At 49.5% G+C, this 14,268-nt stretch overlaps 1 protein-coding gene across 1 annotated transcript; it reads right to left on the bottom strand.

Annotated features, from left to right (window-relative positions):
* Nucleotides 1–2,355: 2,355 nt before the first annotated feature.
* LAJ45_02765 (uncharacterized protein) lies at nucleotides 2,356–4,437 on the bottom strand (the record flags this gene model as incomplete). The annotated part of the gene is made up of 1 exon (XM_046112356.1): nucleotides 2,356–4,437. The coding sequence occupies one exon, from the start codon at nucleotides 4,435–4,437 to the stop codon at nucleotides 2,356–2,358; it is 2,082 nt and encodes a 693-aa protein (XP_045974482.1).
* Nucleotides 4,438–14,268: the final 9,831 nt, after the last annotated feature.

Consider the following 14,268-nt stretch of genomic DNA (forward strand, 5'->3'; position numbering starts at 1 on the left):
CACGTGAGATGAGGCCATGATGGAGTGTTGGTAGAGGAGGGGAGTTGAGAGGTGTCAATGACATGCCACGCCGGAAAGAAAAAAAAAAACACCTCAACCACCACCACTACGACCAACCACCACTAGTAGCTGGATGAGTGTGTGAGTGGGTGGGCGGTCGACGCAGCGTAGCGCCGGCGGGAACAATTGTTTCCGCCGTAGGTGAATGCCAGTGGGTGGTGATTCACCGGCTAGTATTGTAATGTGCCCAGGCCCAATGGGTGGATTGTGTTTGTGTTTGCAGTTTGGATAGCTAGCTAGCAAGCTAGTAGCTAGGCAGCTAGGTAAGCAGGTGAGCAAAACAAAAGTTAATATAATGAAACAACACAACACGGCGGTTGCGGTTGCGGTTATAATACGTGCGCATACAGAGCGGGGATTCCAGGAGGAGGAGGAGCTGGTAGGTGAGGTGAGGTGAGGTGAGTGCGTGAATTGAGGTATGTGAATACCTACGTCGGAGAGATATGTATGCGCAGGTTAGTGATATGACACAGTACCTCAAGGTCCAAGACAAACATCTGCAACATGTTCAAACAGCACCTCCCTACTTACCTACAAGACAAGACAAGACAAGACGACAGCAGTAACGCAATTAATTACAGATTAGTTACAATTACAATTACTCACAACGCTCCACCAAACAGCAGAAACAGCGTTTACGTAGTATCTAGAGGTACGGATGCAGATCAGCTACAGTACCTACATCAGTAGATATAGGCCATGCAAGGCCAAGCACCCATACAACTTCTATAAACCCCGAGCTCTGTTTCATGACGTTGATCTGGGCGGCGAGGTGGTACCTGTGTAACGGAGGCAGTAGAGTAACACCACACTACATATACTTTACATCTGCATTAAGGGTTTCTGGGCCATGTACCCCCAAAAAGCTACTGGAAATGATAGGGCCGCCCGAAAAACCGGATCACCGCCCCAAGCCTCGACATGTCACTCGCTGCCTAGGTATTTGTATTTACATATGTAACTAACATGATCACCGCCACCGGTCACCGTCACCCTGAAAGCTTAACTCCCCTCCATGATCCTCTGCCTACTCTAGAGCTAGAGCTATAGTACCTAGTGCTAATGTAAATCACCATGTAACTAGCAACCCAAGGCAAGCGCGCACAGAGCCCACAGCACGGTCCAAAAAGCTTAATAAAATAATAATAATAATAATAATAATTGATTGACATGACATCCATAACATTCATCAAAAAAACGTTAAGCGTTAAGCGTTAAAAGCGTGATCAGATCATTAATCCCACACCCGTGACTAAAAAAAAAAAAGAGATAAAACAAAGGCTACCAAACGAGCGACTCGAAAAAAAAAAAACAATCCCCAATCTTTTTTTTCCTCTCCGGTCTTTTCTCCCCGATTTTTTTTGTTTTCGAAAGGATTCCCCAGGCCCTCCTTCCCGGCTCTGTCCCCCTCTCCAAGCTGGTTTGGGGGGGGGGGGGGGGCCGTTCCAATATAATAGTAGTAGTAGTAAGTAAGTAGTAAGAAAGTACAAGCAACCCGCACCGCGAAGCCCATCTAGAGAGAAAAACACAAAGCCAAGATGCGTTCCAGGGCAGTTTCATTAAACTCCTTCCTTGCATTCTTTCTGCTGCGGCCACATATTGGAATATAAGAAAGTAAAATAAAATGTGGTTGATATCAAAAAACAGACCAAATCGTAAAACTCCCCCCCCACCCCCGCCCCCAAACCCTCTCGTCCCCCTCTTCAACCCTCGCACTATTGCTGAGGAATATCCAAAGAGGAAGAAAACGGGGAGGAGGATTGAGGGCGGGGGGAGAAAAAAAAAAAGTACACGAAAGGTATATCGGAAAGAAAAAACCCAGCCAGAAACCGCGCCCAACCCAGTACCCAGGTCCCCCGGGCTAAAGAAACCGCGTTCTTTTCGCCAAAAAACCGTAAGGAGAAAGTAAGAGAAGAAAGGGAAAAAATAAAGGCCGAAAAAAGATATAAAAACATAATAAACAAACACAGGAAGTGCCGCCAAGTCCTGTTTCCTTTTTTGCTTCCCCCTAGTAATAATAGTTGTAAAAAGCGAAGGGAAGGGAAGACAAGATAACCTTGCCGAAAAGAGGATTAATCGCCACCCCAAGGTGTCAAAATGAGTCAAGTATGAGTCCGATGATCTTATCGAACAAAGGAAAGAAAAAGAAAATATAAAACAAATACCAGCCGCCCAAAAACATAGGAGATATATAAGAACAGTCATATCGTCAAAAACCGGACATAAAAAAAAAGCGAGCAAACCCCGATGCTCTTCCTGTTTCCCTCATATAAATCATCCAACAGTCATAAAATCCTAAACTCTCTGGCGCTCATAACTCCTATGTGAATAATCCGCGCTGGTTGTCCGGCGATCATAGTGATCAGTTCCCCCACTCAGCTGAGCATGCAACTGCTGCTGCCTCTGCTGGACGTACTTGTATCCTATTGAATACTCAAAGTTCTCGTTCTTGTTTCCCACAGAGATTGTCCTCGGAGAGTGGCCACCATTAAGCGACAACTTGACCGGCACGCCCGCCGGGTACCTCATAGTGAACGGCTCATCCGAATCCAGAACAACCAGCTCCTCCCTTCCACTATCATGGCTGTACCCACTGCTTCCCGAGTCGCTGCTACGGTTGCTGTGGCTATTCTGCATCAAAGTCCCCGCATCCCTACGAGTGACAGCACTATGCTGATGATGCTCATAGTACCCACTGCTACGGTGATGGCTGTGGCCATGGCGTGATGAACGTGAAGGCGGCTCATCATCAATAGCACAAGTCTCCATCGAGCGAGAAAGCGACGACGGGAGTCTCGACGAGTGCGAGCCCGATCCCTGCGAGTTGCTGCTGTCCCTTCTCCTAATCGGCTGCGGCGTTGCCATTCTACGGCTCGATGTCTGAGCGGCCTGAGGATCTGACTGGGCCGGAGGAACGGAAACGCTTCTGCTGGGAACATCCTGGAACTGTGACTGGCTGTACCATGACGAGGGCCTCTCGGAACTGTGGACACGGTTACTTGAGCGGCGCTCGCGGTGCTGCGCTACCTGTGGGTGAGTGTATTCTGGCTGGGTGTAGTACTCGCTGGAGTCGAGCACAGCTGCACTTGCCGAGGCACGCATGCTACCTCTACGGCCCGTAAACGCGGGTGGAGGCGGCAGGGAGCTATACTCAGGCTGGTGGTAGCTGTCAGAATGGTAGCTGTCCGAGTGGTGGCTGTCCGAGTGGTAACTGGGCTCCTGGTAGTAGTTTGGTGCCGGTGGAACTGGGCTCTGGCTGTATGGGTCAGGAGTGTAAGAATGTCCATATGTAGCAGCAGATGCTGACGGAGGAGCATAGGGCGAGTAGTCGTATGAGTGGGATGAAGAATGCACAGATGTGTCTATCGGAGGAGGAGGATACATCGAGGACGAGTACGTTGGTGGGCATGTTGATGATGGGGCCGGCGCCGCTGGAACTGGTGATGAGGAGTGTCCAACATATCCAGAGCTGCTGTAGGTGGATTGCGACCACGATCCACTTGGGCTGTGCGAAGATGTTGTTGCTGAAGCGCCTGCAAAAGTCGACAATGGTCTCGGGGGAGGAGGCATCGCTGACTGTGTCGACGACCTTTCCCTTCTTGACGAACTTTCACGAGGATCAGTGGCATACGGAGCGTGGGTTGGGGCACTCTCGCTGTAACCATCGTACTTTGAATCGTACTTTGCATCGTACTTTGCATCGTACTTTGCATCGTACTTTGCATCGTACGTTGAATCGTACTTTGAATCGTACTTTGAATCGTACTTTGAATCGTACTTTGACGGATACGGGTAAGAAGCATACGAAGAAGACGAGGGCGATGAAGAGTACGTAGCATGGTACGGGTGCTCTGGGACACTAGCAGGCCAGGCACCACTGTTTCTACTTGGGGAGCTAGTCACAGGCTTTGAAGGCTTTCCACAATCCGCACAATCGCAATCATCCGCACCACCGGTCGACGTTGACGGCGAGCTCTCCCTGTATTCCCTCCTCACCGTGTTGTAGCTGCTTGGGATGTTCCGCGGGACGGTTCCCGCCGATGCCTGGGCACGAGAGAAGGACTTGCTTGAAGATCTAGTGAATGCCGGGAGTGCTGGATTTGATGGGGAGCGGCTGGGTCGAGCTTGGTTCCTTGATGGGGTACTTGGTGTTGCTGATTTGGGTGGAGGAGTCTCTCCTGGGGTGCTGGCCTCAGCGTGTGATGAGTATCCAGAATCCGACACATTTGTACTCTCTGGCTCATAGCTGGTTGAATCAGCAGATATCGAGTTTGACAAACCCGAAGCACGCTTTGTTGTTTGTCGTCTTGTCAGAGGGATGGCCTCAGACAGCTCCGAGTTGTAGTCCTCGACATAGGGTTCCTCATATACAGCCATTGGTAAAGATCTGAGCTATTGGAGCTAGTTCGATGGTAGATGAGAAGGGTTGCTGCTGCTGTGGGGGGGGGGAAAGGATAGAACTTTAATATTATACTAACTACGCGAGGTGGATGGGATAGGCTATTTTGATAAACTGATAACGGTGACTCGGTATCGGTATCGTCAACGATATCGATTAGAGATGCGAGGGGTGGGGGACGATGGATGGATATAATATGGTACACGGACGGCTGCTGCTGCTGCTGTAGTCGAGGTAGAAACAATGAATCCAAGCAATCAAACAAGCAGCCAGACCGATAAGGGAACGTATCGGTGATGTCTATGGGCGATGATTGAAGAGGGTGTGCTGTGTTTGGATATGGGTGGTGGGTTGGGTTGCAAGATCCAGTGAGAGCAAGCAGTTGGAGGGGGGGGTGGTGGAGGGGGATTGGACTAGTTATAAACGACGATGGGTCGCAGGAGGAAGATGGGATGTGGCTTCCTTAAGGACAGTAACCTTGGGGCTTCTGGAACTGGAAGGGGATTCCAACTGCAAGAAGAGGCGAAGGGGGATAGGTAAGGTAGGTAGTAATAATGGGGAGTAGTTTAGTGGGAGGGGAGAGAGGGTCTACAAAAGTAGTCGCTTAAAGATCCACCCAAAGAATTGACAGGGGTTATGGGGTGGGATTGGTAGTAGTAGTAACTCTAGGGTAGTAGTTGCAGTGGAAGGGCGGATACGGAGGGAATAGGAAGATGTGTGAGTGATGCATTCACTTGGAGGGAAAGCAGGAGAGGGGACGGAGGAGTAGTAGACAGTAAGAAGAGGAGGGGATAGGTTGTGAAAGAAAGTACGCATCACCTGCGGAAAAGTGACGACGATTGAAAAAAATTGTAGAACCAGACAAAGCAGGGCAGTTTTTTTTTCTCTTACTCTACATGCCCTTCATACATACGTGCGGGGACCGTGCGGGCACAGGTGGGTAATAAATCAATTAAAAGAGTCCAGTGATAATAATTTGCTGAGCAAAAAAAAGAGAGAAAGGTGGAGTGCTTGCTTCAAACTGCCTACTCTTGATGGCCTGCTTGATTTCACCAGTGGATGCGTTGTTTCGTTCACGCCCTTGTGTGTCTCTAGTCACTCGACAACCCAACCAGGGAACCGCTCCACGCCCAGCGTCCAATGGGATGTGGGGTAGTGCAGTTGAAAGGGTCTGGTTTCCCTTCCTCTTTTCGTGAGGACGGGGGTGTGGGGAGTGAGAACTAAAGACAGAGAGGGGAGGAAAAAAAAGTCTTGGATCGTCCACGAATCGGACAGTGGTAATTGAGGCTTGAACTGTGTGTGCTACATATCTCCCATGCGAATCCAGAAAACGGGGCTGCTTGCCTACATACCTTCCTTCCTGCTACTTTAGCTGTGTGGGTTGACCATCCACAGCAGACAGCAGAACTGCGCGCGGTTGTGTGGTTCAAGGCCGGTGAGACCAGAACAGGGAAAGTGCAAGGGAAAGTGCAACCTCAACCACCTCTCCTGCTGCTGGCCGGAGTACTTTCGAGACTTGTCCAAAACCGGGCCCTTGACGAGGTTTGAGAATGAGGGAACACGAAGAATATCAGCACACATAGTTGCAAGTGTTGCTGGGGTGGTTGTGGTTAAAAACGGTCTTGATGACGACGTTGAACTGGGGGGAGCGAGGGGATGGAAATGATAATTCACATTTAGTGACTGAGGTTTCTCATTCAATCGATTTTTACATACGGAAAGTCAAAAATAAAAAAATAAATTTTTTTAAGCGGCCCATAACCATTTTGAAAAAAGGGTAAAAATAAAATAATAAAACCCGTCGTGCAGCGCGTAAAATGGCCCATATGGCAAGTAAATTCTTCAGAAACGAGATCTCTCAACAAAAGGCAAAAGGACGCCCGGATGGGTGTGGGGGGTTGGGTTACCTACCTGCTCACGGCATCAGAAAGGAAATTTTCAGATGCAGTGGGAGATTATTCCTTCTCAGAACCGCATAGCTAATAATGGAGGCAGGCAGGCAGAAGTAGGTACGTACTTACATCGTACATACTAGGCGTAAGGTACTCTACGGTACATACAGTACTCTCTACAGGCGGTACCTGCCCTCATTGACATCCGCTGTCGACGTGGCAAGCGTCCGTTGGAATGGACCAGTCGGATACCCTTTATGATCATCGGCTTGTCCCTCCCCAGCTTTCATCCCCCCGTTTCCGTGACAACCACCTACTACCACCGCTTCGCAAGCCCGCCTTTGTCGCCCACCCCCCCCCCCCCCTCTTTCCCCTCCTCCTCCTACTCCTCCCCGAACTCAGCTCCTCAACTCTCAACTCGTTGGAGGGAGGGAGGGCGAGCTAGACCTCGTCAAACATTATCCATGTCATATGAGCAGTCAGCAGAGACGTCAAACTAGGACTAGGTTTATCTGACCCCCAGCAATCAACTGCCTGCGCACTCTCGCTCTCTTCCTACACACCCCAATTGATCCCGCTACGACAGTGAGAACCCAATATTTTTTTTGCCTCCCACGCGCCACATCCATCATAGCTCTCGACTTCAGACTGTTGCATGTAGATTGCAAAATTTTCTAATGCATTGACGCACAGTGCAGGGGAGGCACCCTTAAGGTTACATGCCAGTACATACTGTAGTGGTGGTGTGAAGATGCTGCAACACAGTAGAGTAAGTAGAATTGTAGAGGAGAGGAGGATATACCTACATAAGAAGCTACCAATCCATAGGGCATTGCAGAGCGACCAAAGAAAAGAAAGATATAGGAAAAATGAAGGGAAAAATCAATTTAATCCAACGAACCTCCCCCTCCTCCTCCGCTCCTCCACTCCCCATCCCCGCCCACCACCTGCCCTAAACAACCGCACGAGTAGCAAAAAACCCCCATAAGGTGACAAATGCGAGAAATAAACAAAAAATCCTCTCTACCTACATTACATACCTAAACGAAACGAATCACAGGGTAAGCCATGGTCCATCTCTCTCTCACTTCTCTCATGATGGCCGAGTTCCGAACACGACGAACCCTTCAGGGTGTTTCCTCGTTTGTTCGTCGAGATATCATTGGTCGCCCTAGCCAGTAAGTCGGATGAACACGGTGCAGCGAGCAAGCGCGGCCAGGCCGTTCCGTCGAAACTTGTTTGTGGGTTCTTTTTTGTTTATTCGTACTGGAACCAATAGTCATGAGACCTTCGGTGAGTAAGTGATAATCTGACGAGTATCATATCATCCACCATCCCCTCTCAACTACACCTACTGGACGAACGTCGAGAAAGACGTTTAACGTCTTCTTTTTTGGGGGGGTGGGCTTCGCTAATACCCGACACGCAAATGGGGTGAAATGCGGACTGTAGTCTATGATGTAGTATGCTGCCGTTATGTGCATAATTATAACTCTACCTACATAAAAAGCCCATGCTCTAGAGTAGAGTAGTTACTCTACATGAACTTACCGGTACCTACATAGAGTACCCAGAGTATGGTATGAATAAAACCTTCACACTATTATCCTCAAATCGGGCATATCAAATCCACCAATACTACACTCCCACCACACTGTGGCTGGAGTCGAACTCAAAGCCCCAAAATTAAATTAACTCCCCATCCATCCTACATGCCACATAGAGATTACAGATACTCTATGTCTCCACCGGGATACGGAACTCTATTTCACTCTCTCCCTAGCAGCTAGGCTCACTCACCACTCTCCGTCCCTCGCCTCACGAATTTCAAACACAACCCGCGATATTATCTCTCTCATGAGCAGGTGGCCGTTTGCACCCAACCCCACTAATTGGGGGCCGACCAATTAATAAATCCAAACCAGCAGAAAATGAAGATCTCTCCGAAACAATGAAATGAAGCTGCTACATACGGTACTGTAGCTACATGACACTTATATGGATCGCCGAGTCGCAGATCATTGAGATATACATACCCATGCCACCACCCAATCTCGCTCTACTTATCTAGAGTGCTCAACCCATCACAGTTAGTGCATTGCCATATCCCGCCAAACATCTGTAGGTGGTATAATATCCTTGGCATTGGCAGTCGTTCCTCTACCCTGTAAAACTTATCCTCCGAGGCAAGGGTGCGACCTCTATCCCCCCCACGCGTGCGGTTTCTATTATGAGAATGTTTGGTGGTCCGGAGGTTACAAATCGATGTGGAAGTGTGTGTGTGTGTGTGTGTGTGTTTCCATTTCTATTTGTATTCTGTAGAGTGGCTTGTACATGCACTTGTACCGGTACATCCCACAGATATATTTGTTTCGCAAAATAGGTTTAGGTTTATTCGTGGAACCCAACCAATTAAGCACACTCACCGGAAACAGAAGTTACAGAACAGAAACAATCTCTCGAGCGCCCCCGGCCGGATTCGGATATGTGTATCTATTTACTATTTACTGTATCATATCGGATCCAGACACTTTTTTAATTTCGTTTATTTGTTTACCACCAAACATGCCAGCCAACCAATCTCCGCCAGTGAAAAAGGAAATGTGACCTATGCAAGTTATACCAAGCTTCATGACATCTCATCTCTCCATCACGTCCTGCAAGATCGGCCGTTCAGATGGAAAGAAAGGGCTTCTGCTGCTGCTGCGGTTTGGTTTCTTATGTTTATCTTGATCAAGTGTCTATAACTACTGCCGTTAAGGCTTGTGACAATCATTGACGTCGTCGTTGTTGAGGGTCAATGACCGGTCTCCCGATTCTTGCAAGATACGGTTGGGGTACCGGTGCATATGTTCTATCTTGACGACATCTGTTCCTCGGAGGTCCGGTGGTGGTGGAGTGAGTATCAGGTATCTATCTACATGGTATACGTAGGTATAGTAGTTCGCCTCACGATACTTGTTATACGTTTTCGTAACCTCTGTCTCCACTCTCACAAGCCATGACAACGTCTCTCAAGTTACCAGTACCTACCCTGTCTGCGCCTGTTCAATAAACAATCACGCAACCCTGTCTCGCCTCTTCCAATTCTCTCTCGGCAAATGTGTAGCTACCATATCGATAAGGCAATAATGTTTCGTTCGGCCTCCGAAACACATTTTAACTCCGACACGCGATACGATACGAGTTCGCAATCTAATCCTACTCTCTATCTGCCCTTTCCCACATCATTAGTGCAAGAAGGAATGCAAAGTAAGCTTCTTCCTCTTCTTCCATCATCTCATCTCGGCCGAAGGCAAAGCAGAGAAAGCCCACCACACATATCAACCCGTAATGGCCCCGATCCGCAACATCTCCATCCCGCCTTTTTTACTCTGTCTCACTCTCCCACCCACTCCAGCATCCCCGCGGATGTTCCCCCCACAAACAAAGCAAACGCAAGAAAGAAAAAAACTTTCCGATCAGATCGGAACAGAGGCGGCCGTCCCACGAATCGCAGCCCTCATCCGACCCCCGGCGGCGCACACACACGCACGGGAAGCCGGGCGGGACGCGCGCGCGCATGATATTCCCCAAAAATCGCAGTCAGGTGACTGCATGGTTTGTTTGCTTGGTTATGTAAGGCTGATCCGATTTCCGATTAGATAAAAAGCGTTAGTAGGGCCGAAGCGGAAGCGATAACGCTAGCCAACTATTGAATGGTTTGGCTTGTAAGAAGTTAGAGTAACCTAACCTGACCTGACCAACCTCCAACCTCGACCCAGTTTCAACAACCACCTGCTGCACGCACTGTGATGAGATGGAAACATGGGGTCAGGGGCTGTATGGGGTATGGGATGGGGTTGAGGGAGAGGGAAAAAGAAGGATAAGGCGGAAACTGAGCTCAGGGCTCCCTAGGACAGGAAACTGTTGTATCTCAAGTAGGCAGAAAAAGGGCCCTCCCTCCCTGCGTCCCTCTATACTATGCATTTGTAGTAACCTCAATTAATTAATATTCACGATCATACTTACCGCCCCCAAAACCCCCCAAAAGCGGTCTTCTCGCCGCCTCGGTTGTTGAGTTTCCTTACATAAGGCGTGTAGCTGAGTAGAGTAACAGTAGGTAGAGTAGAGCCAAGTTATCTGTCCAGACCTCACCTCATGCTCACCACGTCAGTGACACGATCTACATTCCTCTCGTTCTCTCCCCCAGAACAAGAACAAGAACGAGAATCTGGATAGAACAGAACATGTCCTCCCCACGTTTCTGTTTCTGCCCTTCTCCGGACCCGTACGTCTTCCATGCATCCGGAGAGCCACTCTCCCTACTTACAGCCATCATTATCAATCCATGCAAGCTAGCTAGACCCTTTCTTTCTTTCGTCATGCTTACTTGCACCCAGCTACTGTACCTCTACTGCTGTCTCCCAATTGATTGATTGATACGCGCAGACGGCGGATCCCGACATTGGCCCCGGCCCAATTCTGCTTGTCCTCTAATCCTCTAATCCCCAAACTCTTCTGTAGATACCAATCTGTCCTGACTGACTTACTGAGGCCACTGGCTAGGTCCACAATTGCAATCAATTAACGCGGGCTTATGTAGGTCGTAGGTGTCCATTGTACCTTATTAAGCCATCCACATATCCCCAGCCTCCTCCATCAAAATCTCTCCCCTGAAAAAGGCAACGCAAAAAAGTAAAGATACCTACATACATACTCTTCTCTCTGCTCAAACTGCTCTGCTTGCTTAATTGCCCAGTGCCTGCCTGCCCGGCCTGGGTAGAGTAGAGTAGGTGATGAGTTGGCATCTCTCTTCGTCCATCCAACATGGAGAAACCCTGAGAGCCGCATCCATCCGCCTTCCCCCCCCCCCCCCCCCCCGGACCCATGAGCCAGCCGCCTTTCCAGAAGCGTTGCTCTAGCTACATCTATCTAGCTTGATAGCTCGCCATGTAGCCCTTGCAGGGCTCGCTCGCTCGCCACCCCGGACGCGGAGATGGCGGAAAAACCGGTCTTTGGATGTTTGTTGGTGTGGGTATGCTATGCCATGCACCGGGATGAATTGAGGCGAGCGACTCGAGAGATGATCTGATCTCACAGCCAGGAAACCAAACATTGATCTCCGGGCCGCTAGCTAGCTTCACTCCCCTCCATCTATCCATCTATCCATTCACCCATCAGTACTGCAAGAGGAGGACACCCCCCCCCCCCCCCTCTTCCCCTCCTCTCCCCGCGCGCGCAAACGCAACGCCTCCGCCGCCCGGCCGAGAATTCCCGGGTTGGGAGGTGGTTAGTAGTGTACGGATGTGAGATGGGCCATGTGAAATTAAACGACCCTTCGACGTGGTCCGAATGAGCTGCTGGCTAGCTAGGTGGGTAGCTGGTCAGTGAGTTAGTGACCGGTTTTTTTTCTTTCTAGCTGGCCATGGATGGTTTGTTGCATCACAGGGCTGTGTCTTGGGCGGTGGGTGGTGGATGAGTGAGTTATCGATAGGCTGTCATCGTCATCTGGTTTGCGGACTTGGTATTGGGTGTTTTCTACATAGTAAGGCTACATGATCAAAATTGAGTGGAAGAAGAATAGGCATAGAGACGTAGAGTTACAGTAGGTAGGCTCTAGAATAGGTAGATAGAGTAGGTACTCTAGAGGACCAGTGTTACCGGGTATCAGGCATTCCTCGTCTCCCCAATCTGGAGCGGAAATGTCTGGCTTCAGCTTTGCGTGACCGTGGTGCCCGGTTCTGTAGCTAGAGCCAGTGGACATATATCCAATTCCTACCAGAGTAGGCTACTGCTACAACAGCAATCCATCTACATCTACATCTACATCTACATCTACCATCTACCTGCGTGCAAATCCACTCCTGGGCTCCACTCCGTCATATCATTAATTGCAACACCGTCACCGTCACTGTCACGGGGTAGAGAACAGACACCCGGTACCGGCAACTCCAACACGCACGACAGCTGTCACATCACCAATTAACCCCCATATCTTCACTTTTGCTATTAGAATGTTCCGGATGGCGCCTGTGTCGTGTCCAGAGACGCAATTATGTCGTGCGTCTAGAAGACGCTACTCTGCGCTGCTGTACCAAGAGCGCGCGCGTGATTGATATCATATCGATAGCTCGGTAGTAGATCATTAAGTAGAGCAGAATAGGGCAGAGCAGACAGATGGAGCAAAGCAGATGGAGTAAGCGGCGAGCTATGTAGGTTAGCTGGCGGTCGTTGTTTCGCTATGCATATGAACGGCTTCATGTAGCGTAACGTCGTCTATTACTCTTCATCCTTCCAATTTCAAAAAGTGAAAGTGAGGTTTCATCAAGACAAGCATGTCAGTCAGCCCCACTAGAGTAGACAGACGTAGATGGTATGCATGTACGTACAGAACCACACTATCGTGGGGTCAACTTTATCTCCACCACAAATATGCCACCATGCCTTACCTTATCTCTGTGCTGTCCGGTCACCGACTGACGTACAGTGCAAACACTCACATTGGCTCTGCTGCTAGAGTACTGCTGCTGTCCTATGTAGCTAGCTACTTAACTGTAGAGTACGGTACTTGTACTAGCTGCTTACAATACCTCGTACTCTGTTAAACCTACTCCAGCACTCACTCCTTCGCTCACTCCCTCACCAGCACGCTACCAATCACGCCCTCGCAGAAAACCCCACAGCCTACAGGCCAGGCCAGCAGCCTGGCTAAATTCCCGTCACAACCAGCTAGCTAGGCGGGCAGCAGCGCAGCTCAGTATGTCGATGTCGCTCCCGATCTCATCTTTCTATGCGCGATCGCCGTCACTCAAATGAGTGACTGACTGACTCCATGTGACGTGGTAGAGTCTGATATGATACGCGGATACACTCGAGCACAACGAGTAGAGTAGACGACCCCGAGAGGTGAAATGAGGTGATGAGGGATACAGTCCGGATGTTTATTCTTAAGCTCCCTTCTTTTTTCTTTTTTTTGCTTTTCTGGCAGCGCCCCGCGAATTGTTTGTTTGGTTCCATGGTACGGCCCGGTTTCGCAGGAGTGATCTAGTTAGTGGCGGGGTTGCGGTTGGGTGACGCATGAGGCTCTGTTAACTGTGTGTGTGGGTGTGTGGGTGTGTGGTGTGTGCGACTCTGGAGGCCGGGGCTAGGGTCAGGCCGCTGTCATGTCGCCGCCGGCGCGGCCGGGTGGCTTTAGACTAGGCTAAGTCGTAACTTGACTACAGCAACATGTAGCACCCGCCTACAGCTCACGATGGCCGCCGGGGTTCGGGAAGAGGGGAGCGGGGAACATCCTAGTGGAAGCAGTATGTAGAAACATTTATTATGCAGACAAGCAAAAAATTGTGTGCACAGAATAAACACTTTCTCTCCAGACTGTTTGTTTCCCTTGAATTCTAGCTAGGCTCTAGACATGTAGGTAAGTATGTAGCTGCACCAGCTTCCATTCCCCGCACAGATCGAAACAATCGCTATATATCAAGCAAGCTTTGGGCCACCTGAAACATGACTGTGCTCAAATCCTCCACGCTGCTGTTCTCTTGCTCACAAAACAAACATGCCGATGCCCGGATAAAACAATATGTATGTACATGATGTATGTACCTGAGCATATGTAGAGACGTATCCAGCTAGCTAGAGAGTCAGTGTCGAGCACCTACGAACAATGATCGCGAACAACAGTAATTAAGAAGCACCGGATAAATGCCCAACCCAGATCCCCCGATCTCGAGCATCTGTCCAATAGGCCTCTACTCCACCGACTAACTCTACCAGGCTATTCTCCATCTTCATCTCCATCCTCCCATCCATCTTTCACATCTTGGAAAACGAGTGATCCTGTCTGGCGGGTTTGGTTACTCATCACCACCACCACCTCATGCATCACAAGAAATCACTCGGGTGGCTTTTTCAAAGATTTACCCGCACCGTCACTGC

This window comes from Morchella importuna (genome assembly GCF_003444635.1).
Source record: "Morchella importuna strain M04M26 chromosome Unknown Morimp01GS005, whole genome shotgun sequence".
NCBI lineage: Eukaryota > Fungi > Ascomycota > Pezizomycetes > Pezizales > Morchellaceae > Morchella > Morchella importuna.